Source organism: Trichosurus vulpecula, chromosome 5 (genome assembly GCF_011100635.1).
Source record: "Trichosurus vulpecula isolate mTriVul1 chromosome 5, mTriVul1.pri, whole genome shotgun sequence".
Lineage (NCBI taxonomy): Eukaryota > Metazoa > Chordata > Mammalia > Diprotodontia > Phalangeridae > Trichosurus > Trichosurus vulpecula.
The window spans coordinates 282,872,270-282,899,392 of record NC_050577.1 but is presented as its reverse complement, the minus strand read 5'-3'; the positions used below and the strand labels follow the sequence as shown (position 1 = coordinate 282,899,392).

Sequence of the window (27,123 nt, the reverse complement as noted above, 5' to 3'; positions counted from 1 at the left end):
TGGCAACATCCCTAATGAGCACTGATGCTAAAGTTTTTAAGATGCTTTTGATTTTTTTGCAATTATATGTAAGCATTTTTTAACATTTTTAAAAATTTTAAGTGCAAAATTCTCTCCCTCTGTCTCTCCCCTTCCCCGTTATCAAGAAGGCATTCAATTTGATATAGGTTATACATGTGCAGTCGTGCAAAACTTATTTCCATATTAGTTGTGTTTTAAAAAAGAACACAGTGCCATACCAATCAAACTACCAAAAATTATTTTATATAGCTAGGTAAAATAATAACAAAATTCCTCTGGAAGAACAAAAGGTCCAGAATATCAAGGGAATTAATGAAAAGAAATGCTAGGGAAGGTGGCCTAGCCATACCAGATATTAAACTGTATTATAAAGCAGCAATCATCAAAACTACTTGGTACTGGCTGAGAAATAGAGTGGTGGATCAGTGGAATAGGTTAGGTACACAAGATGCAGCAGTCAATGACTATATTAAATCTACTCTTTGATTAACCCAAAGAGTCCAACTTCTGTGATATGAACTCACTATTTCACAAAAACTGCTGGGAAAACTGGAAAATAGTATAGCAGAAACTGGGCATAGACCAATATCTTACTCCATATACCAAAATAAAGTCAAAATGGGTGCATGATCTAGATATAAAGGCTGATACTACAAGCAGTTTGGGAGAGCATAAAATAGTTTACCTGTCAGATTTATGGAGAAGGGAAGAATTTATGACCAAACAAGAGATAGAGAGCATTACAAAATGCCAAATGGATAATTTTGATTAGGTTAAATTCAAAAGTTTTTGTACAAAGCCAATACAACTAAGATTAGGAGGGAAACAGAAAATTAGGAAAGAATTTTTACAACCAGTGTCTCTGATAAAGACCTCATCTCTAAAATAGACAGAGAACCTAGTCAAATTTATAAGCATACAAGTCATTCCCCAATTGATAAATAGTCAAAGGATATGAACAGACAGTTTTCAGAGGAAGAAATTAAAGATATCTATAGTTATATGAAAAAATGCTCTAAATCACTATTGATTAGAGAAATGCAAATCAAACAACTCTTTGGTACCATATCTCTCCTGTCAGATTGGCTAAGATGACAAAACAGGAAAATTATAAATGCTGGAGAAGATGTGGGAAAATTGGAACACTATTGCATTGTTGGTGGAGTTGTGAACTGATCCAGCCATTCTGGAGAGCAATTTGGAACTATGCCCAAAAGGCTATAAAAATGTGCATACCCTTTGGCCCAACAATACCACTTCTAGGGCTGTATCCCAAAGAGATCACACAAGTGGGAAAAGGACCCATATGTACAAAAATAGCAGTTCTTTTTGTGGTAACAAAGAATTGGAAATCAAGGGTATGCCCATCAATTGAGGAATGGTTAAACAAGTTGTGGTATATGAATGCAATGGAATACTATTATGCTATAAGAAATGAACAGTCGGACTTCATAATAACCTGGGAAGACTTACGTGATCTGATGCTGAGTAAGGGGAGCAGAACCAGGAGAACATTATATATGATTACAGACACATGGTATCTGTGGTGACTAACTTTGATAGACTAGGCTCTTCTCAGCAATGCAAGGTTCTAAGACAGCTCCAAAAGACTCATGATGGAAAAAACTATCCACATCCAGAGAAAGAATTTCGGAATCTGAATGCGAATTGAAGCAAACTATTTGCTCTCTCTTTTTTTTTCCTTTTTTTTCTTTTTTGGTTTTGTTTCTTCTTTCTCATGGTTCCTTGATTATAACTCTTCTTTACGATTTCACTATTGTGAGAATAAGTTTAATGTGAAGGTATATGTAGAACCTATATTGGATTGTAGTTGTCTTGCGGGGGAAGGGAGGAGTGGTGGAGGGGGAGAAAATTTAAAGCTCAAAAACTTGTGGAACTGAGTGTTGTAAACTAAAAATAAAAAAGAAATTTAAAAAAAAGAAATAAAGAACAATTCAAATAGCAGGAAAAAATAAATGAAAAATAAAACACAGACCAAAAACACAAGAAAAATAAAGAAAGTTTAAAAAAGGATGCTTCTATCTGCATACAGAGTCCATCAGTACTTTCTCTGGAGATAGATAGCATTTTTCATCATGAATCATTCAGAATTGTCATAGAGCATTGTATTGCTGAGAATAGCTATGTCACTCACAATTGATTATCATACAATATTGTTGTTACTGTGTATAATATTCTCCTAGTTCTGTTCACTCACTTTGTATCATTGTAAGTTCATGTAAATCTTACCATTTTTTTAAAAAAGATATTGCAAGTGTGCTACAACAATATATTAGACAGTATGGCTAGGTTGTGTTCATACCAGGAATGCAGGGTTTGTTCAACATAAGGAAGAATATAAATATAATAAATCATATTTAATAATTTGAATTTTAAAGCCATATAATCAATAGATGTTGAAATGTCCTTTGATATAAACCAGCATGTGCTTCTATTAAAAATTCAAAAGTTATAGGAATAAATGGAATTTTCATAATTTTAGCAAACATTATATACAATGGAGAAAAGTTTGAGGCCTTTCCAATAAGATCAGGGTAAAGCAAAGATGTCCATTACCATCACTGTTACTTAGGTTAGTGCTAAAAATGCTACATAGAACAAAAAAAAATAAGAAAAAATAACTGAGGAAATAAACATAAGCAAAAAGAAAGCAAAATTTTAACTTTTTGAGGATGATTTGATAGTGAACTGGAGAATCCTAAAGAGTTGACCAATTAATTGACATGGTTCTTAATTTCAGCAAAGTTGCAGGATATAAAATAAATACACATAAATCATTAGCATTCTTGTGTATTGCCAACAAAAACCAGGAAGAAGAACTAGAAAAAGACATTACGTTCAAAATGACTAGAAAAGTTATAAAATATTTGAGAGTATCTCTATACCAAGATAAACGCAGGGACTATATAAAATAGTATTTGTTGATGGTAGGTTGAATCAGTATAATAAGAATGACTACTACCTAAATTAGTTTACTTATTCAGTGCTGTATGAATCAAACTACCAAGGGAATATTTTATAGGACTAAAAATAATAATAGAAAATTGATATGGCTAATGAAAAAATGAAAAAGAAAAAAGAAAAGACCTATGTGTATAAAAATATTTATACCAGCTATTTTCATACTAGCCCAAAACTGGAAACTATGGAGCTATCCCCCATTGGGGATTGCTGAACACTTTCTGGCATATGAATATAATGGAATGTTGTTACGTCATAATAAATGATGAAATGGTCAATTTATGAAGACACAGGGAAGAACTTTTTGAACTGTAACTTGAACAGAATTTAGTGAACCGAACCAGAAGAACAATTTATACAGTGACAACAATGACATGAAAAAAAATTTTGAAAGACTTTAGAAATTCAGTCAATTCAATGATAAAACACAAATCCAGCAAATTGATAATGAAACACTGTACTCACTTCCTATCCGAGAGGTGATGAACAAAATGCAGAGAAAGACACACATTTTGGGCATGGCTAGTGTAGAGATTTGTCTTACTAGACTATGTATATATTTTATTGTGAGTATTTTTTAGGCAGAGGCATGGGGAAGGGGATTACTGTTCAGTTGGGGTTGGGGAGGACACTGGGAGGGACAGATGAGAAAACAGATGTACATATATATATACACATGCGTGTATTTTTTTCATTTTTAAAGAAATCATAGGTCTAGCACCTATTCCATGTACATATAAATAATTATGTGTATATGAATATGTATATCTAGATAAGATAGATATATGGTTTAGGAAATTCACTCTGCCAATGCAGTTTAGCACATTTTCTGCTATTTGTAATCTTACAAAGTTGTCTAGAACATAGAGAGGTGGAGTCCAGGATCACATAGCCAATATGTTAGAGACAGGACTTAAACGCAGGTTTTCTTGTCTTTGAGACTGGCTCTTTAGCTTCATTGTGTGTGTGTGTGTGTGTGTGTGTGTGTGTGTGTGTGTCCAAATACTATACCCACCCTCCTGCTTCATTGAGATTCATACAAAATGTCCTAGAAGTCTTAACACTACACTAAGACTTTTGGACACCCTGGGTATACATGTACATGTACAGTACATGTTCACCTCAAGAGATAATATGTGTATATGTTTGTATCTAGCATGTTGGTGGGGGCGGGGGCAGTATTTTAACTAGATAATTAAGGGGGGAAACTGTGACCAAAATGATGACACTGAGGTTGTAAACCTAGGTGACAGAGGGTGATGGTACCCTCAAGAGTAATAGGAAAGTTGGGAAGAATGAAATCTTTGAGGGAAAAGAATGAGTTCTGTTTGGGACATGTTGAGTCTAAGATACCTATGAGACATCTAGTATGACATGTCCAAAAGGAAGTTGCAGTTAGTGATACATGACTCAGTGATACATGATTCAGAAGAGAGTTTAGAACTGGATATATAGACCTAGCAATCATCTGCATAAAAATGGTCATTTAGCTCATGGGAGCTGATGAGATCATGAAGTGGTTTACCTGTTTCTTTCTACGTATCCTAGATAACAAACCCTGATCAGAGAGATTTGATACAAAGATTTTTTTCCCAGTAAACTAATTTTGTTTTTATGTGGCATGACTTATTCTTAATTAACTGTCTCTGTGTCTTAGTGATTACTGTCTCCTTTTTCAATAAAATTTTAATCATCTATTTTGGAATTTTACTAGGAATTGACATCAAATTCATTGGCTTGTAGGATTGATGTAACTGCTTTCTTTCCCTTTGGGAGCTTTTGACAGGTTTTCTGTCTCTAGTTTTTGGACAACTCTTCTGTTCAAAAACTGAAGATATGACTATAGGTGAAGTGTGATGATAATAAAAGTCTTTGGAGGAAAAAATGATGAGATTCATGTCAGCATCAGGATTTAGAGTAAAAACATTGTATTTGTTTGTACTATAATAAAAAACCTTCTTATGTTACAAGGCTGTTTGTAGTTCACTCTCAGTGCATATTTATTCCTCACATTATGTTAATGGAGTCTAATTTCTTAATACCCATGTAATTGTTATTGTTCAGTCCTTTCAGTTGTATCCAACTCTTTGTGACCCCTTTTGAGCTTTTCATGGTAAAGATACAGGAGTGGTTTGCCATTTTCTTCTCCAGCTAATTTTACAAATAAGGAACTGAGACAAACAGGGCTACTATCTAGTAGCCCTAATACCTGTGTAATATGTGACTTCAATTCTTTTTTTTTTCTTTGTTACTTATTTATTTAATATTTTTAGTTTTCAGCATTAATTTTCACAAGAGTTTGAATTACAAATTTTCTCCCCATTTCTACCCTCCCCCCACTTCAAGATGGCATGTATTCTGATTGCCCCATGCCCCAGTCAACCCTCCCTTCTGTCACCCCACTCCCCCCATCCCCTTTTTCCTTACTTTCTTGTAGGGCAAGATAGATTTCTATGCCTCATTGCCTATATATCTTATTTCCTAATTGCGTGCAAAAATTTTTTTTTAATATCTACTTTTAAAATTTGAGCTCCAAATTCTCTCCCCTCTTCCCTCCCCACCCACCCTCCCTAAGAAGGCAAGCAATTCAACATAGGCTACATGTGTATCACTACGTAAAACCCTTCCACAATACTCATGTTGTGAAAGGCTAACTATATTTTGCTCCTTCCTATCCTATCCCCCTTTATTCAATTTTCTCCCTTGACCCTGTCCCTTTTGAAAAGTGTTTGCTTTTGATTACCTCCTCCCCCTATCTGCCCTCCCTTCTTCTGTCACCCCTTTTTATCTCCTTCCTCCTTCTTTCCTGTGGGGTAAGATACCCAATTGAGTGTGTATAGTATTCCCTCCTCAGGTCAAATCTGATGAGAGCAAGATTGACTCATTCCCCCTCACCTGCCCCCGCTTCCCTCCCAACAGAACTGCTTTTTCTTGCCACTTTTATGTGAGATAATTCACCCCATTCTATCTCTCCCTTTCTCCCTCTCTCAATATATTCCTCTCTCATCCCTTCATTTATTTTTTTAAATATCATCCCTTCATATTCAAATCACCCTGTGCCCTCTGTCTCTCTATGTATGTATATCCCCTTCAGCTACCCTAATACTGAGGTCTCATGAATTATACACATCATCTTTCCATGTAGGAATGTAAACAAAACAGTTCAACTTTAGTAAGTCTCTTATGATTTCTCTTTCTTAATTACCTTTTCATGCTTCTCTTGATTCTTGTGTTTAAAAGTCAAATTTTCTATTCAGCTCTGGTCTTTTTACTGAGAAAGCTTGAAAGTCCTCTATTTTATTGAAAATCCATATTTTGCCTTGGAGCATTATACTCAGTTTTGCTGGGTAGGTGATTCTTGGTTTTAATCCTAGCTCCATTGACCTTCAGAATATCATATTCCAAGCCCTTCAATCCCTTAATGTAGAAACTGCTAGATCTTGGGTTATTCTGATTGTGTTTCCACAGTACTCAAAGTGTTTCTTGCTGGATGCTTGCAGTATTTTCTCCTTGATCTGGAAGCTCTGGAATTTGGCAGCAACATTCCTAGGAGTTTTCTTTTGGGGATCTTTTTCTGGAGGTGATCTTTGGATTCTTTCAATTTCTATTTTACCCTCTGGCTCTAGGATATGAAGGCAGTTCTCCTTGATAATTTCTTGAAAGATGATATCTAGGCTCTTTTTTTTGATAATGACTTTCAGGTAGTCCAATAATTTTTAAATTATCTCTCCTGAATCTATTTTCCAGGTCAGTGGTTTTCCAATGAGATAGTTCGCTTTGTCATCTATTTTTTCATTCCTTTGGTTCTGTTTTATAATATCTTGATTTCTCATAAAGTCACTAGCTTCCACTTGCTCCAATCTAATTTTTAAGATAGTATTTTCTTCAGTGATCCTTTGGACCTCCTTTTCCATTTGGCTAATTCTACCTTTCAAGGCATTCTTCCTCTCATTGGCTTTTTGGAGCTCTTTTGCCATTTCAGTTAGTCTATTTTTTAAGGTGTTGTTTACTTCAGTATTTTTTGGGTGTCCTTTAGCAAGTCATTGACTTGTTTTTCATGGTTTTCCCACATCACTCTCAGTTCTCTTCCCAATTTTTCCTCTACTTCTCTAACTTGCTTTTCCAAATCCTTTTTGAGCTCTTCCATGGCCTGAGGCCAGTTCATGTTTTTCTTGGAGGCTTTGATGTAGGTTCTTTGACTGTTGACTTCTTCTGGATGTATGTTTTGGTCTTGTCACCAAAGAAAGATTCCAAAGATTCTGAATCTGAGTCCATTTTCACTGCCTGGCCATGTTCCCAGCCAACTATTTGACCCTTGAGTTTTTCATCGGGGTTTGACTGCTTGTAGAGTATTGAGTACTTTGTCCCAAGCTTGATGGGTTGTGCTGTTGTTTTCAGAGCTATTTCTACACAGCAAGCTCTGCCACACCAGTGCTCCTCCTCCCCCAAGAACTGCCAACCTTGACTGGACTCAGATCTTAAGCAGGCTCTGCACTCCTGCTCTGATCCTCCACTTAATTCCTCCCACCAGGTGGGCCTGGGGCCAGAAACAATTGCAGCTGTAGTTCTGTCCTCAGAGCTGCACCACCTCCACTGCCCCCAGGGCAGTGGCCAAACCACAAACTCCTTTCACTCTATCCCTGCAGCTTTTCCTACTAACCTTCTCTGTTGTCTTTGGTGTTTGTGGGTTGAGAAGTCTGGTAACTGCCACAGCTCACTGATTCAGGGTGCTAGGGCCTGTTCTGCCCAGCTCCCAGTCTGGTTGGTCCTGGCACAGCCCAGGCTAGGCTCTGTGACCATCCAGGCTGTCCCGGGCTGGAGCCCTGCTTCTCTCTGCTATTCCGTGGGTTCTGTAGCTCTAGAATTTGTTGAGAGCCATTTTTATAGGTTTTTAGAGGGTCCTGGGGTGGAGCTCACACAAATCCCTGCTTTCCAGCTGCCATCTTGGCTCTGCCCCTGACTCCAGTTCTTAAGAAAATATTCCATGATTACATCTTATGGAATTTTTCTAATCATTCAGCCTCAGTTTTCCTTCGTTTATCATTTCTCCACGATGCAATACATAAATAGCTCCTTTTTCCAGAGTGTTGTTCATGGCTTTCAAATATTTATGGACCATTATTCTTTCTTAAATTCGTACTTTAGCCAAAATCTTTATACTTACCACTTAATCTTCTGTCATAAATCACCAGATTCCTTCTCATTATCATTTTGTTAATGTTTATGTATTCTTTTCTATTTTTCTCATTGAATTTTCCATGATTGAGGTGCTCAGAATAAATACAGTGTATCCAGTTCTTTCTTGCTAGAGAAGGGTTGGGATCATTTGATCCTGTTCTTTCTGTTAGTTTCCTCCTCTTAGGTCTTCTCTGCCCTCCTGTCTAGATGATTTTTTTCCTATTACATGGCAGTCACATTTTTTCCCCTTGTCTGAAATGAATTACTGTGAATTTATTATGTTTTTGCTAGTATTTTTACCTGTTTTCAGGTAAAAATATCCTTTTGTATCTTGACTGACTTTCTACTTGGGTTTGATTGGGTCTGTCAGTTCTTTAAAATATTAAAAGCTGGGGGAAAATTAGGTCTCTAATAATTATTGTACTTTGTTCTAAGATTAATGCTCATGCTTCACTATCTGTCTTCACAGATGAGAAAGGTGCCTATTTAGAATACAAAAGTTCCCTTTTTAAGTTCCCAGTAATCCCATCCTTGTGGTCTTAAGGTGATGTTGCACACTGACTTCTCCTGTTTCTGTAATGATAATACAAATTAAGACCTCAAAGAGCTGTCTATTGGATAGGTTTAGCATTAGATAATTCAGACTTTCATATTTTCTTTAAATATAGAAGGCCATAGAAGATTTGTTTTATTAAATGTACAAGTTCTTATACTTTCCCTCCCACCCCCATAATTTAGGTGCATATGCAACTAAAGTCCAAGACTAAGATAAAATTAAGTAGGTCAAGGGTAGGAAAAAAAAGTCAAAGAATTTCAGGAAAAGGTCACATGCAAATCTTGATAAACCTCATATTACTGTTTTTAAAGGATAATGACTCCAACTCCCTCATATTTCTAGGATAAAATACAAATTTCTCTAGAAGCCCAAAATTAAAGAGATAAGAGAAGAGAAATTGGTATATCCTAGTCAGACAGTATGATCCAAGTGTCAGAAGAGTCACAGGAGTCCAGGGGGAATATTAAAGGGTAGTTTTGGTGTTATGGGTTAATCTTAGCTCAGTGATACCCCAGTGTATCTCAGGGTGAAGAAAATCAGCCAGTCCTGGCAATGAGAATAGAAGCTTTCAGTTCCAGTGGGAAAGAGTAACCTCAAGAGATCATGATTAGAGCATCCAGAATATGTTACCAAAGTTGACATTAAGGGATAGGGAAATGTTTTGTTTTGTTTTTTCATAGCATTAGCATCCTTTTTTTAATATCTTCAAGCCAGATTTGGAATTTCGTAGTTCTGAGGAAGAACTGTGACATTTAAAAAGTCTTTCATAATCTGACTCTGCCTACTTTTTTCTGGCTTATTTCATGTTGCTATTCTCTCTATGTTTCAAACTGGCCTTCTTTGCTGTTCCCCATATATGAAATTCCATCTCTCATCTCTGCCTTGTTTCAGGCCCAGAATATACTCCCTCTTCACCTTTGCTGAATTGCTACTTCATATCATAGCCTATCCTGGCCCCCTAAATGAAATTTGTTTATCTGTTTTATATTTATCTCTGTACATGTTGATTCCCCTTAATAGAATATAAAAGCAATGTAAAGGAGGGTTATTCGACTTTTTAGTGTTTGTCTTTGTCTTCTCCTTCACTAAGCACAATGCCTGGTACATAGTGAGTGCTCAATGTAAATTTTGAGGTAGAGCGAGCTTTGGGGGATGTACTTTCTCAGCCCTGTTTTACAGATCAGAAATACAAGTGGATTAAAGAGTGGAAGTAAGTGAATAGATTTCATAATCATCAAAAGTTGCAAACAATTCTTCATTCCTGCATCACTGACTATTTCTTTTCTACCAGGCTCTCTTAATATTTTTTGTGTTGTGAATCCCTTTGGAAGTCTGGTGAAGCCTATGGACCCCTTCTCAGAATAATATTTTTTTTAAAAAATTTTTGAGTTCCAAATTGTCTCCTACCCTCCCACTGCCTCCCCTGCCACTGAGAAGGCAACCAATATGATACCCATTATGCATGTGAAATCATGCGAAATGTATTTCTATATTAGTCATTGTAATGACAAGCAAAGTGGGACTTTTCGTTTGGCTCTTTTTTCTTTTGGAGTTCCAGTTCTTCTCCTTCTCCACACTAAGGTAATCAAGTGCCTTTAATTGAGCCTTTGTTTGAAGCAAGAGTCTTTGATTAATCAAGAGGCTTTGATGACCTGCTTAAGTCACATGAGTTTGAGTAACATGGTTGTGACACACTCTGACCCTGAAGAAGCGTGTGTGTGTGTGTGTGTGTGTGTGTGTGTGTATACATATATATATATGTGCATATATATATATATATACATATATATATGTATATATATATATATATATATATATATATATACATACATACATACTCTGAGGTTAGCATTTTGCTTTGGGGTTCACTCATCAGAAGAGTGTTCCTTTGGTTCAGCCAAATGAGACTCTGGGTAGCCGTTAAGGAGCCCTCCCAGTTTTGAAAATCCAGATGTTGGTGTTTTTCTCTCTGGTTACTATGTATGTATTGCTATGGACAGACAGAAGCTCTGTCTGCTAATTTGTGTTATTTGCTCTGTTTATATAATTTCTGCTTGTAATTTCTGTTTGTGTTTTTTCTGAAGTTCAGGGTGCTAACTTTTCCCCCTGAACTAAGTGAATGACATATGTATGTTTAAAGTGAGATTGTAGGGGAGCGGAGCCAAGATGGCGATGTGAAAACTGGGACTCACTTGAGCTCTCCCACAAATCCCTCCCAACATCTGTAAAAAATGACTCTAAACAAATTCTAGAGCTGCAGAACCCACAAAGAGACCGACTGAAACAAGTCTCCAGACTAAGACAGCCTGGATGGTCGCTGGGAAGGGTCTATCACATCGTGCTGGGACCGGAGCTCAGCCCAGCATGTGCTGCTCTTGGACAGACCAGGTTGGAGCAGAATGGGTGGAGCAGGCCTCATGGTCCTGAATCACTGAGCTGTGGCAGTTTCCTGACTTCTCAATGCATAAACACCAAAGACAACATAGCAGATCAGCGGGAAAACTGTTGGATCTGGATGAGAGAAGTGCAGGGTTCAGCCCCAGCCCTGGGGTGGCGGAGGTAGCTGCAGCAGCAGTGGCTGCTTCCTGAGCTCCACACCCACAGTGAGTGGGAGGAATTAAGCGGCTGATCAGAATAGGAGTGCAAGGATCTCTTTGCTGGTGCTGAGGTAGGGTTCTCTTGCTTTGCCCTGCTTGGATCTGGGTCTCAGTCCTGTTTGGTGGTCCTTGGGGAAAGAGGAGCACTGGTGTGGTAGAGCTTGTGGTGTCTGTGGAGAGGGAGTCCTCCTAGTAGTTACATGGCAGAAAGGAGTACTTGCACTCACAGACCAGAACATAGGCCAGGAGAGGAGTGTCATACTACCTCAGAATAGAAGTAACTCTGAAAACAGCACTGCAAAACCCCTGAAGCTTTCAACAGAGCATTCTCCACTCTGAAAGCAATCATATTCTGACAAAGAGCTCAAAAGTCAAATAATTGGTTGGGAAAATGAGCTGGAAGTGTAAAGGGACCCAGACTATAGAATCTTACTTTGGTGACAAAGAAGATCAAAACATACAGCCAGAAGAAGTCAACAAAGTCAAAGAGCCTACATCAAAAGCTTCCAAGAAAAATATGAATTGGTCTCAGGCCATGGAAGAGCTTAGAAAGGATTTGGAAACTCAAGTAAGAAAACAGAGGAAAAATTGGGAAGAGAAATGAGAGTGATGCAAGAAAATCATGAAAAATGAGTGAACAGTTTGTTAAAGGAGACCCAAAAAATACTAAAGAAAATAACACCTTAAAAAATAGACTAACCTAAATGTCAAAAGAGCTCCAAAAAGCCTATGAGGAGAAGAATGCCTTAAAAGGCAGAATTAGCCAAATGGAAAAGGAGGTCCAAAAAACCACTGAAGAAAATACTGCTTTAAATATTAGAATGGAGCAAGTGGGAGCTAGTGACTTTATGAGAAATCAAGAAATTATGAAACAGAACCAAAAGAATGAAAAAATGGAATGTGAAGAAATGATGATGTGGTTGATTTTAGAGAAACATGGAAAGACTTGCATGAAATAATGAAAAGTGAAATGAGCAGAACCAAGAGGATGTTGCAGACAGTAATAGCAATATTGTTCAAAGAATAATTGTGAACAACCTATTTACTATAAATAATCAAATCAATTATAGATGACTAAGAAGGAAGATGCTATCCACTTCCAGAGAAAGAACTGATAAACAGAAATATCCACAGTACGGTTTTTATGTATATTTATACAACTGTGTCAAATGGTTGCCTTCTCTAGTGCAGAGTAGGGAGAGAGGGAGGGATACAGTTCAGAACTTAAAATAAAACAAAAAATGAATAAAACTTATTTTAAAAAAGAAAAAAAGAATTACTGGACTACTTGAAAGTCATGAAAAAAAGAGCCTAGGTATTTCAAGAATTACAAATGAAAAGTGATATCTTAGGTCCAGAGGGTAAAATAAAAATTGAAAAAATTCACTAATCACCTCCCGAAAGAGATTTCAAAATGAAAATTTCCAGGAATATTGTAGCCAAATTCCAGAGCTCCCAGGACAAGGAGAAAATATTGCAATCAGCCAGAAAGAAACACTTCAAATATAAAGGAACCACAGTCAAGATAACACAAAGTTTAGTAGTTTCCACATTAAAAGAGAGGCGGACTTGGAATATGACATTCTAGAAGGCAAAGGAGCTAGTATTACAATCAAAAAATAATCTATCCTGAAAACCTGAGCGTAATCCATCAGGGGGAACATTGATATTTTATGAAATCAATGACTTTCAAGCATTCCTGATGAAAAGACCAGAGCTCAATAGAAAACATGACATTCAAAAACAACTCTAGAGAAGCATAAAAAGGTAAACATGAAAGAAATCATCATAAGGAAATCAATAAGATTAAACTGTTTACATTCCTATGTGGAAGATGATAAATGTAACTCCCAAGAACTTTATCATTATTATGGCAGTTAGAAGGAGTCTACATATCTGCATAGACAGAAGGCACGAGTGTGAGTTGATATGTGGGATGATCTAAAAAAAAATGAACAGGTAAGAAAGAGAGATCCAGCAATTCTTAAATCATCTCTCCTCCGACTATTTTCCAAGTTACTTGTTTTTCTTTTTATCCACATTTTCTTGTATTTTTCATTCTTTTGACTTTATTTTATTGTTTCCTGATGTCTCATGGAATCATTAGCTTCCAGTTGCCGCATTCTAATTTTTAAGGAATTATTTTCTTCAGTGAGCTTTTGTACCTCTTTTTCCATTTGGGCTATTCTGTTTTTTAAGGAGTTCTTCAGTCAGTTTTTGTGCCTCTTATCATTTTGCCAATTCTGTTTATTTTCTTCAGTATTTTTGTACCTCTTTTACCAAGTTAGTCTCTTTTTCATTGCATTTTTTTTGCATTACTCACTTTTCCTAATTTTTCCTCCACCACTTATATCTCTTTGACTCTTCCAGGAATTCTTGTTGAGCTTCTGTCCAAATCACACTTTTCTTTGAGGCTTTGTTTGTAGCCATTTTCATGTTTTCTTCTTCTGAATTTTTTTATTGGCCTTCCCTGCCACTATAGTAGCTCTGTATGGTCAAGTTCTTTTGTTGTGGTTGTTTGCTCATTTTTACAGCTTATTTCTTGACTTTGAACTTAGTTAGAGTTGGACTCTATTCACTTGGCAGTAGGGAGACATTGTCCCAAGCTTCAAGGTTTTCATGCTGCTGTTTTCAGAGCTAGTTCTGGGGGTCTGCAAGTTTAGTGCTTCCTAGGGAATCCAGGGAGAGGTGTGGTCACTGGTCTCTTCATCTGTGCTCTTGTCTTTACCTAGGAAGTGTCCTTGCTCCCCTGCAACCACAGGAGCTAACAGGGCCAAGAGGCCCTGAGACCATTACTACATTCTCTGCTCTCCTACAGTCACAAGCACTAGTCTTCCTCTCTGCCTTGGGACCTCAATGGGGCCCCTGCTCCCTTGTTACTCACTACATGTGCTCCTCTCCACTCTGAAACTGTAACTCAGAACTGAATATGGACAACAGAGTTGCCAAACAGTGTCAAGCCCTACACCCAATGTCAGCAAAGTTCCCCTATAATTTCTTACTGACCAGTTAGTTCTCTGACCCCTTTATCATCTCTGGGCTAGGATATCCCAAAGCTACAGAATAATATTTTAAAATGCATAAAATACATAAGATTGGAAGGAAACCAATGATATTGAAATGCACTTATGAAAAAATAACTTTTTTTAATGTTCACTGACAAACTCAACCCCTCCCTCAGTTAAGAACCCATTTGTATAATACTTTAGTACATTGAGTGAATGTGGATTCCTTTTGCCTTGATTATTTACTGTCAACAGCATTGATGTTTCTACAGGGGTCATAGCTAGAAAAATACTTCTGCTATTTCAGAGGCTTCCGGGGCTTTGGCTGCTTGAGTTTTCTACTATCCTTCATGAGGATGTATGTTTATCAAATGCCTTTATTGATATCAATTGGTTTTTTCATATGTGGTTGTCTATTATAGTTTTTAGCTCAGAAAGGATATAGCCCCACAAAAATGACAACAGACTAATTTATATGCCATTCCTGGAAGTTTATAAAGGGACTGAGATAGAATGCTTGATTCTCATTCCTCCAAGATATTTGATCAGATATCAGCTTTCAAGGTTAATAGTTTTGCACAAACTCTATGAAAGTCTCAGGACCATGAGTTAGAGAATAATGTATAGGAGGGTCTGATATGTATAGGGTTATGGTACTGGGAAGAGATTTGGAAGGATGGATCTGAAGATTGCGTACTCCATGTTCTTGCCAATCTCACATCTAGTAGGAGTCATTCTGAAAATTAAGAAAAGTAAAAAGGTAAAGAAAAACAAAGTCAGCATGGTGACTCCCCTTTTATTAGGGTTATAGTTTGCTCAGTGCCCTTCCAGTCTCTAATTTGTTTTCTTGTAGGAGAAAAAATTATTTGGAAAGTCAGTTCAGTCCTACAGGACATAGCTTTGAATTCTTAGTAGACCTGTGATTCCAGATTGGGTGACAATTTAAATGACAACACAATTTTCTTAGTTAAAAATCTTTCAAAATTTTATAAAACTTTTCATTGCTATCTTTAGTACTATTCGCTGCTGTGTGGTTTATAATTTCATGCATTCTCACAGCCAATATGGAAAAGTATAACCCTTTCAAATTGAATTGGCAAAAGGTATTTAATCAATATGGTAAAGCTACATACAGATTAGCTTGTTGTTTTTTTGAGTGGAAAGAATAACTACATAGCAATAATAGCGTGATTTCCTATCTAACAGAACTGATGAGTGTTTTGTTCAAGTTCATAACATAAGATTGCATAGGTTAAACCTGAAACAAGGAAGGGCGCTATTCTGAAAAAGTAAACTGAATGTTAAATTTTCTGATGTTATCAGAGTACTTGCCTTGTAAAACCTGACTGACACTTTTTAAAATTTAACGAACATGAATTTTATGTCACCATGTATCTTCTGTGTATAAAAGAACATTGGAATGTCAAATGTCATATCACTTTGGTTCTTTATCAGTTTAAAGTGATACTCATAAATCTACGTCATTTTGTTTTTGCCACTCATCTTCAGACACATTCAGAATATGAGTGAAATCAAGACTGATGTGGGTCGAGCTCGGGCATGGATAAGATTATCTCTTGAAAAGAAGCTGTTGTCTCAACATCTCAAGCAGCTGGTTTCTAACCAACCACTAACTAAGTAAGAGCAGTTTTCTCTCAAGAGTTCTCTTTTGCTGTGACCTGCATGTTTGAAAAACAAATTAGTGAAATTATAAAAACTAGCTCATTCACTGTACCCATCCCATGCATGTGTATGAACATGTGCATCCACACACACACATACACACACACACATACACTGTACACACACTTGGGCAATTAGCTAACAGCCTTAGGACCAGATGCATTCTGTGCACACCGAGCCTGCTCATTGCTGGCCAGAAGCTATGGTAAGCTGATGAGGAGCAAGTAAAGGTAGTAGAGGCCCTCTGAAGAGTGGTTACCTACAGGAAAATGGTCCTGGGGAAGGCCGTCACATTCATTATACTTAGGTATATTAACCATTAATGTTCTGCCTTTTAATTTGTCAAAAAAACCTAAAGTGAATATATCTTCCTGAGATGATGCCCAGTTGTTAGAAATGGGTGTAAGGATACACACTATGATGGGGTATGCACTAAAGAATTGAATGTACTTTAAACATGCTTTGAAATCATATTGTATCCGCACACTCCTTTGTTTAAAGATCACACTCCTGTGATCATTTACCTCCTGGAATACTTTGAGATGTATCTTAGTTCCAACATAGCAGATCCCATTTGGGAGACTAAAAATGTGAACTAGCTCATTGCACACTTATGTAGTTCCAAGTCTTGAAGTCTATTATCCCAACATCAATCCTTGTATTTACTTTATATATTGCTATCTAAAATCTGAAGCAAAGGTATATTTAATATAAGAATTTTTAGTAGGTTTTAAATCATGGTAGTCAGTCTCCTCAAGTAATGTTCTTGTCTTAATATTTGACAGGAAACTTTATAAGCGTTATGCTTTCCTGCGCTGTGAAGAAGAAAGAGAACAGTTCCTGTACCACCTCCTTTCCCTCAATGCTGTGGATTACTTCTGTTTCACTAGTGTATTCACCACAATCAGTGAGTTTAGAAAGCTGAATGACCAAAATAATTGGTAATATTTTGGAAACTGAGGCATATCTTAGTGTGATCTACATAATCTGGAGTGTAGTGGAAATGGAATATTCAGGCTCATCACTTATTTTGTTATAATATATATTGTATATATTATGGATTGCCAGTTTTCAAAAGCTTACACTATATATTTCACTCAATAGTAAGCACCTCAATATCTTATCTCAAGGTCCTCTTTATGAGCATAAATGCTGAAGTGCCTATTTAGAGATGATTTTAATTAATGGAATATCTGATAAGAGTTTACTGCATAATGAATAACAAACTATTTTTTAGGTAATTTGTTTGTTAATGGTATGACTATTGCTGATTATTAGTTTTCACAAGTATTAAAAAGTACTTATTATGAAGTACTCATCCTTACTCTGGGTCATCCTGTATCCCAGTACCCAATATCTCTAAACCAAGACTGCTAAATGTCACTAGGGAAAGTCACATAGCTGTACTAAATTGTTACCATAAGGTCCTATGATATGTTTTTATAACAAAAGGAATTAAAGTGGGCCATGAGGAGTATTAAAGGCATCCTTTTAGAATGTAAATTTAAATAACTAAAGCTGATAACGTGGGATCTTTCTGTAAGTAAAAAAAATAAGAAAGTTGAAATAAATGAACTCTGAGAATCTTATTGTGTGAGAGCATCCTACAATTATCTATGGATTACTGACAGTTTTAGAGAGTCATTTTTACTTTTCACAATTCCATTGGCCTTCATTACCTTTGTAGGAGGGAGTAAGGCATAAGAAGACTGGAAAGATACAAACTGCCCCCTGTGAGTGGAATGCAACTCTTCCTCTTAGAATCCTTTGTTTTCTTCAAAACTTTGCTCATATACCTTCTCTCTGAACTCATACCATTAGTGCCCACCTTCCTCTACAAAAATTTACTTTGTATTTACTTTGTATATATCTACTATGTATGTGCCATCTTCCCCAGTGGAATGTAAACTCTTTAAAGGCAGGAACTATTTCATTTTTTTCCCTTTGTATCCCCAGCATTTAGCACACTGTTTGGCACATTGTAGGTACTTAATAAATGCTTGTTGATTGATTGTATCCATATACCTGATAGCACTTTTAATTCCGATTAATTCAAGGAATGAAAAGAGAAGCAAGCACCCAGTTTCTGCCATCTTTAGTTTCCAGGGACATTTCTATCTCATCATCACTTGAGCCATCAAACCCTGAGTTTTTACTGGTGCCTTCCTTTCCCTAAGCCTTTTTTTTTTCTTTCAGGGAACATCAGTAGTTCACTATAGAAAGGATCTTTTACATAAAATAAAGAGTTAAACATAAGTTTGGATATGGGCACTGCTCTCATCCAGTAAATTTGGGGATCTTTTCATTCTCTAAGCAAGCTTTATAAGAAAGGCCTCTCGATCTCATAAATGACAAGCAGATAGAGACAGCTAGATGGCACAGTGGATAGAGTTCTCAGCCTGCAGTCGGGAAGATGTGAGTTCAAATGCAGCCTCAAATACTTACTAGCTATATGACCTGACAAGTTGTTTAATTTCTATTTATCTGTTTCCTCAACTGTAAAATGAGGATAATAAGAGCACCTACCCCCCAGTGTTTTATGAGAAAAAAAGTGAGATATTTGTGAAGCACTTAGCACAATGCCTCGCGCGTAGTAGGTGCTGTGTAAATGCTAGGTACTATTAGTCTTATTAATAATAATAAGAAAAATATCCTAAGGGTACTCAAAAACAAACACACACACATATGCACACACAAAACCAATCTACTAAAACAGTATATTACTGATTAGTCTTTGTTTTTTATGTTTGTGAATGTTCCCATTAATTTTACCTTCTCACACACTTTTAAATAAAGAGTGATATCCAAATTGATGGTTTTTGTATTGCCCTATGACTTTTAAATTTGATTTAAAGTTTTTTCAAGTATTCTTTGTCATAGGATGGTGACCCCCTAGTGCTACGTTCTTTGAATAGACCTCAGGTGCAATTAAACGTGGCCAATTTCAGTAGAACTAGTCTAACTCTTAGATTCAGGGCTGGATAGAACCTACTGCTCCTTTTTACATATATCCCCTTAGATGGACATTAAGACCTAGAATGAAGATACTACTGTTTTATTGATCATTATGACATGTAAATAAGCTGTGTAAATAATCCAGTCCTAATACTTTATTGCCAGAGAAAATCAGGGAGAAAGGAGTAATGATACCTTTCTCCACATAAGACTTTGGCTATTAAAAGGGAAATCTATAATAGCTTTTTGAACTAAGTTAATCAATAGAGTCATATAAATGTATGGTTGTCCATGTTACCATCTAAAGGAACTCCTGGTGCCTGTGATTGGTTTTAGAGTGTAAGTGTTTGGTGTTCTCAACCAACAGTTTTATGGCTACATTTATTTATGTTGTACTGTGTGTGTGTGTGTGTTCTTGAAGTGTTTGCAACTTCACCTTTTCACATAGGCAGTCTTGACCATGACCATGGAAAAGGAAATCCTGTGTTCAAGACATCTGACATTTTTCATACTTGAAAATCTCATAGATGTTGTAGGATGAGATTTTATATCTATGATTTCTATTAACTTTATTGTTTTCTCTTCAGTGATTCCTTACCGGTCAGTGATCATCCCAATTAAGAAGTTAAGCAATGCAATCATCACTTCAAACCCATGGATCTGTGTGTCAGGTGAACTAGGAGATACAGGAGTGATGCAGATTCCTAAAAATCTCCTTGAAATGACCTTTGAGGTGGGTTCAGTTAATCCCACTCTTTGTATAGGATCTAATGCTTCAAGGATGAGATACTTAATTTACTTATTTTCCTGAAAGAAATGTAAAGGAACACTCAGGAATTCAGGATCCTTTTTTGAAATTGGGTGAACCTGAATTCAGATCTCACTATTATAGACAACCATTATACCAATGCCTTCTACTTTTCAGAAATCGGGACCTCTAATTTGAGGAGATCAAAATCTGTTTCACTTGAATACATATTGGTATAATTCTAGCAGGTGGGCAAGGTAGATGAGACCCAGACCTGTTTTTATTTTCTTCTATAGGATGTTTTCCAGCTATTTTTTATAGTTAATCCTTATATCATTCCTTGTAAAGTTGATCAATGCCACTGAGCCCAATTTTTTGACTCATGGGTCTTAGCACAGATACAACAGAGCTATGGAAGGTAGTGTCCAGGTTTACCTCCATAGAGGATGGAAAGAATATTTGCATCTCTTCCCAGGACTGTAATGGTCTTAAACTTGACCATTCTACCTCAGTAACCCAATAGATCTTGGGAAAAGAAATGTCTACTCCAGTAAAACAATTATTCTTAAGAACTTCATTAATAATTTCTAGTAACTGAGAACAGCATAGTATTACATAGCCAGAGATTGCCACTTAGGAAACTATAAAATATGCTCTAGAAAAGAATGCAAAGGAAGTAGAAGAGGCTGTTAATTACTTTTTTTGCTCAGGGAATGAGTCTTCAGTATGAAGGGAAAGTTTAGAAAATTATTGTAACTTCATAGATGACAGTTCTCAGATACAGATACATCAGACTATTTAAAAGCATCTGCCTTGAAAACTCATTTCTGAATCCCTAACTACCTCTTAATCAATAGGAGTCAATGACCTTCCAAAAGAATAATTTTAAAGGGCTGAATCTTATTGACAGTCATTTTCTTTATTCTTATTATCATTCTCTTATACTGATTCTATAAAATCTGTTTCAAAGAATTATGATAAAATAGGGTGAAAGTCAGTCCTGTTCCTCATCTGTTTAATCAAAAACAGAAAAATACTAGACCCTGTGGAATGTTAGGTCTACTGTTGTTTAACCTGACCTCTTTGTATCTGAAAGTGAATCCAAGTTAAACAGATAAATCAGAGAACCACCAAAGACCAACAGTTTTTGAGTAACCTCTTATTTTCCTCCACAGTGCCAGAATCTGGGAAAACTGACCACTGTTCAAATTGGTCACGATAACTCAGGGCTGTTGGCCAAGTGGCTTGTGGATTGTGTCATGGTCAGAAATGAAATCACAGGACACACATACAAGTAAGTAACTAATCTGAGAAATGATAGACCTTTGAGATTCAGATAAGATGGGGGGCAGAGCCAAGATGGCAGCATGAAAACAGAGATTTAGATAAGATGGATTTGAGATCTTTTTCGTCTTGATAAACTTTGTTATGTTAATTAGGTTACACCTTTTTCAAACATTTCTTTTACTTACATACTGTAAAAATGGTAAACCAGTGATCAAAAAAGCAGAGTGAGTTTAGGATCACAGAAACATAAACTTTTGGAATAAAGTGACCTTAACGATAATGTAGTCTAATCCTTTTATTTGACATTTGGGGCAGCTGAGACCCGGATAAATTCAGTGGCTTATAACACCAAGGTGGTGACAAAGCTGGGATTAGAACTAAGATTTTCTAAACTTGTTTATAATGAGCAGGTATCACTGTTGAGCAGAGCTGGGCAGGTGCTCACTTTTTTTACCCCTTCTTTTCCCACTAGGTCAGCTCAAGAGCATAACCCTCTCTTACTTGGATCACTCCCTCTCTCCCATCCCCTTTCTCACTGAATGTTGCAGTCTTACCTGATGCTTCCATGATCTGAACAGCCACACTTGACCACAACAATATGTTCATTTTAGTCCAGGACCAAAATGGTCCCAAATCTACTTGGACACTTTTTCTGCTAGGTTGAAAGTGTTTATATAAGACAAAAAGTTATTAATAAAATCATAAAATCTCAGAGGCCCTAGTTTGGAAAATCCTAATATTTAACTTCTGTGTATTTTTTTCTGCTACCCACTGGCTTCTACTATTATCCCTTTCCCAATATTAAACAAGTATATACAGACTGATCATGGATTTATTTTAACATAAAGGAAAGTGCTTTTAAAGATACACATTAAATCAAAAGTTACAACAGACCTACTTAGGAGTGTAGTTCCCACTATTTAGAAACAAAGATAAACAGCAGGGGAAAGGGACATCACTTGTAAAGCACATCAATAATCCCCAGTTCCTGGGGCAAAAACTATTATACCACACTTCTCCCTAGGCTCAGTCTGTCCAACAGATAGAGCAGTAAGCAAGGGAAGTTCTAGCTACATTAACATCTGCTTTTAATGATCAGTCCAAATATCCCCTAGCTCCTATTCAATAGTTCCAGTGTAGGCTGCCTCCCCAAATGTCCTCCAACTCGCTGAATGTTAACTTCTGCTCTTGTACGTTGATTCAAAAGCTCTTACCCTTACAGGAATACTGACTGCTGGCTCAAGAATCTCAATAACCCAGTTTAGGTAGTCAATATTTGTATACTACTTAAAGGGAAGACTGAATATGTGGTTATACTAATCGAGTGCTTTTTTCTACTGCCACAGATCTCCTCCCAAATGTATAATATGGAAGTGAATACAAATATTTTAGTCTAATTTTATTCTGTACTTTTATCTTTTTAATAAGAATTGATGAAAAGCAGAAACATCTCATGAAATAAAAAGGTCCTAGTAAATTCTACTTGTCACTTTTAAATCTAATTCAAAAATCACCTATTTTTTCTTCATATTCTTAATCCCTAGTCATTTTCAGTTGGAAATGACCTTTCCAAGAGGTCCCTTAGGAACTGGCCTCATGTAAGATAATATGTACTTTTTATATGAAATGACATTTGGTACTTAGGATGTTTTCTTCATCCTTGCTAGGTTCCCATGTGGGAGGTGGTTAGGAAAAGGAATAGATGATGGAAGCTTGGAGAGAATTCTTATTGGAGAGCTGATCCCATCAACATCAGAGGAAGATCTGGGAAAACAATGTCGAACTCCACCCCAACAGAAATCACCTACTATGCCCCGAAGGTTGAGCATTACTTCCCTCACTGGAAAAATTAATAGTAGTAAGTGGGCATTTCCTTCATTGTTTCTGGCCAACGTACAGATGTTCTCAAGCTTTTACACTGTTAACTAGATGCTTCACAGGACCAAAAAAAAGGGGGGGAGAGGGGGGAGAAGGCAATTGCCAAAAAAATTTTAAAAAGAGAAAAAGAGAGAAATATTTAACTCATAGTATTTAAACTAAAATAAAGTACACACTAGTCTATAGAGATATATGTGAATGTATATGTAATTAATGTAAATTGGGAATTAAAAAGGCAATTGTAGAGCACTTGCAAAAAGTGGTGGTAACTTCTAGCAACTTAGTGACTTTTTTAAATTGACTAACAATATTTCTACCATGCTTACCACTACTTTCACCTCTGGCAAAACAGAATCCTCATACTGAATGAAAAAGGACAAGATGATATATGTCATAATTAGAAAACTATTACATGTAGAATATCATGGTTAGATATAATCTATATTAGTACAGTAATTCTCACTCATTCAAACTAATACAAATGGAATTTTGTTGCATTCAGATAGAGATAATACTAAGAAAGTCCTTAGAAAAACTATTTTATTTTTCATTCAACAGCTAATTAACAATAATTCTTATTATCTATCAGTTAAATGTTAGTAAAGATTGTTCTAAAAAAAAGTGAAGGCACCTAGTTTTATTCTCCCACAGTCTTGTTTCAGATGCTTATAAAGCAAACTCTTATAGCAAAGATAAATTCCAAAAATGTCCAAATTACCAAAAATTCTTAATTTTAGCAGAATCCAAATATATGAGGTTTTACTGCATTGTGAAGTACCATCCTATCACTTTACCTTAGTGTTTTCCTTTAGGTGGGTTATTATTTTTTACTACATTTGTTAAATGAGAATTGTTGAAGATACTAAAACCCACAGACAAGCACTTTGGTGATTCTCACATGAAGGAGAATTATGTCCACAGCATTCAAAGTTCTGAATTGTTATCATCACCCCTTTTGTCTATACAGATATTTGGAGTGAATGGACAAGCAAATCTCTTTTAATGGGCCTCATATGTCTCACTTGAAAAGGGAAGGTCTTTATTCCAGAATCCAGTATTCTTTAATCTACAAAGAAGACATAAAGTTGTTGGAATCTAAAATGTCACATAGACTATGGTAGAAAACCACAAAATTCATTATAGTATTTCAGCCAAGGGAGAAAAGGACATTGGGTTTAAAGTTATAGCTCTGTTATCTTAGACAAATCATTTAACCACTTTGAGCCAATGTCCACATCTAGAAAATGAGAATAGTATTGTCTACTTTTCCTATCCTCATGAGGACAAAAAGCCTTTGCTTTGATCCATTTGTGTCCTCTGGCAGAGGCAAACACACTGCTGGAGTCTTGCCAGCTATAGTTTAGTAGTGCAAATTCACAAAGTGCTTTGAAACTAGAGTAGTCATATTCTAGGGAACCCAATCTGCAAGTACAAGTTGGAGAGTTACTCAAAAGACTCTACAGATTATTTTAAGTAAAACACCGTTTTGTGTAATGTGTGTCAGAAATTGATAACATTAAGGGCCCAGGTACACAGTGTAGGATTTTCTGATGCTAGTCTTATAGCTTCCACCAAGAAAACCTTGCCCTATCTAGGATATATAAGCTACCATTCTGCTTGCAGGCATATAATCCACATGCTATTGTGTGAATTTTTTTAAACCCTTGATTAAACAACTAATAATCCCCCAAATGCATGCAAAACCCCAGTCACCATCCTCTGGCAAAGACTTTGTTCCCTAAACCTGTTCTGTGCAATAGGGGTGGCAGCAGTGATATCTGTGTGTCTCTCTTATCTCCTTTTTTTCCTTCCTCTGCCCCTCTTCTCTTCTCCCGCTCTACATGAGACACAGTTTATTATATATTTTCTCAGTCTTCCAATCCTGCTATGCCATTTTCCTGGTGTAAAATGAGAAAGAACAGAACAACCTCAGTCTTTTTATGCTTTCATGGTTTTCCACCCCACATACACACTCCCAACAAGGAGATAAGGTAAGTGGGAAGAAACTGCAGGTGCAATTTTCCAGGTGTATCTGTGCTTGTTGGATGGGTTTGGTGGAAAGAAGCAGTTTCTATACTGACTATAATAAAAGCATCAGAAATATATTTGTACTATGCAGCATTTAAATCTTACTCCTTAATTTCATATTTCAATTAGGTCTAATATATTCTCACCACAAATAAATACCAAACTATGCAATTTTTTCTTATGTCATCAATTTCTGATGCCATTTTGTTGAACTAACTGGTTGGCTAACTTTAAGGTTTGTAGAATTTTAGGGAAGAGTAATTTGTATTCCTTTAAAATTACCAGAATGACCCCTAGAATGAGAAAGAGAATAGAGGCTAGTATCTTAGAAGGATAACAGGCTATGGGAAAAGACTGAACTAGTTGGAGGAACCCCAAGGTTAGGGTAAGTGTTTTCTGTGAAATATCTCTTATCCTCACCTCTTAACTGCTGGTATAACTACCATTTTATTTTAACTGAACAATAGTTCATACACCAAGTTAAACATATTCAAAGCCTCAGAAGACATAGTTCTATCTCTGCCAGTCCAGACTATGCTTATGGGCAAAGAAAGGAGACATTACAGGTATCTGTTCTTTCTGTCTTCTTCCTCTCACTTCTCAGACTTAGACTGGCCAAGGTAGCTTAGGGTAAGGTAAGTTGTGCTCACCTCCATGAGAGACATTTGCAGCCTGTTACAGTAAAATGTTTTGTGTCCCAGAAGTTCTTGGACTGTATGTTATTCTGCATGGGAGTTCCATTCTTTTCCATTATCTTACAGAACCCAATGCTGGGCAGATTCAAGAAGGAATTGGGGAAGCTGTGAACAACATTGTGAAACACTTTCACAAACCTGAAAAAGAGGTATTACAAGCTGTCAAATAAAATACAATAAAATTTTTTTTTTCCTTAGGAAGGCTTCTTTTAACTTGATCTTCCTTAAAAATTTTATTCCATTTACCATATCTACAATATGCAAATGGTTCCCAGATCTATATCTATCCCCAGTTTCTCCCCAAGCTCTGGACCCATATTCCAACTGCCTTTTTGATTTGTCCATCTGAATTTTCTACCAGCACTTAAAACCCAAACTATACTTATCAGCCCCCTTATCCCTCTCCCTTCCTTCAATAAACTTGTCTCAACCCAGCTTCCCTTTTTTCTATTGATGATTCCACCATCTTTCTGGAAGTTAACTTTTATGCTTCTTTTTTCCTAATCCCACTTCTCCCATAGTCATTTGCCAAGTCCATTCAATTCTGCCTCTGCAATATTTCTTAAATCTCTCTGCTCCTTTCCACTCATACTGCCACCACAAGTATATCATTTTCCTGTTATACAAGGTATAATGACTATATCCTCATCCTCAAAAAGCTATCTATTGCCTGCAGGATGGAATATTATTTTCTTAGCTTGGGATTTAAAGCCCTCTGCAATCTGGCTCCATCCCATCTTTACAGCTTTATTTCACACTACTCTCCATTACACACTTTACATTCTAACCAAACTGGACTACTAACTGTTCCCTGATCTTATCCTTCCCTCTCTCACCTCCATGTTTTCAGTCAGGCCTGTGCCTGGAACATAATCCCTCTCTATCCCTTCCTATTGAAATCCTTCTTTTCCTTCAAAGCCCAGCTCAGGTGCTACCTCCTCTATCAACCATTCAATTCCCTCTAGTAGCTTAAGGCTTTACACACAGTATCCAGTTACTAAATGTTTTTAATTAGTTTGAATAAGTGAAAATACACCTTAATTTTTGCATTCAGACTTTCTAATAACTAAGCAACCATCTTTAACACTCGGCTCATTTAGTATCTTAAAACATAGATGATTGTGTATATTATTATTTAATACTGTATGTTCCACAGAGGGGAAGCCTTACCATATTGCTCTGTGGAGAAAATGGCCTGGTTGCAGCATTAGAACAAGTTTTCCATCATGGATTCAAATCTCCTCGAATCTTTCACAAGAATGTCTTCATCTGGGACTTCATAGGTAAATGAAGTATGTATATGTATATAAGGTCATCAGGGTCCTTAATGGAAAAACCCTAAGGTACAGGAATTAGAGGCTGGGGAACAATGAAAGTTGGTGATAGGGGAGAGTTGTTTTAATTTGTGGAGATTTTTTGTTATTGTTTTTGCTTAAAAAAAAAAAAAGAAAAATATTTTTCCACAGCTGCCCTCTCATTGCCACTCACAGAACCTTGAATTCATATCAGT

The 27,123-nt window shown here is 36.4% G+C and overlaps 1 protein-coding gene across 1 annotated transcript in view; it reads left to right on the top strand.

The window, feature by feature from the left end:
* The window catches only part of DENND5B (DENN domain containing 5B), a 219,489-nt gene that overhangs the window by 178,035 nt on the left and 14,331 nt on the right, over positions 1–27,123 (top strand). The window contains exons 13-19 of the mRNA XM_036759004.1: positions 15,849–15,977; positions 16,808–16,929; positions 19,565–19,710; positions 20,901–21,019; positions 22,680–22,870; positions 25,680–25,762; positions 26,770–26,896. Coding sequence (XP_036614899.1) covers positions 15,849–15,977; positions 16,808–16,929; positions 19,565–19,710; positions 20,901–21,019; positions 22,680–22,870; positions 25,680–25,762; positions 26,770–26,896 — 917 coding nt within the window. The remainder of the gene's footprint in view (positions 1–15,848; positions 15,978–16,807; positions 16,930–19,564; positions 19,711–20,900; positions 21,020–22,679; positions 22,871–25,679; positions 25,763–26,769; positions 26,897–27,123) is intronic.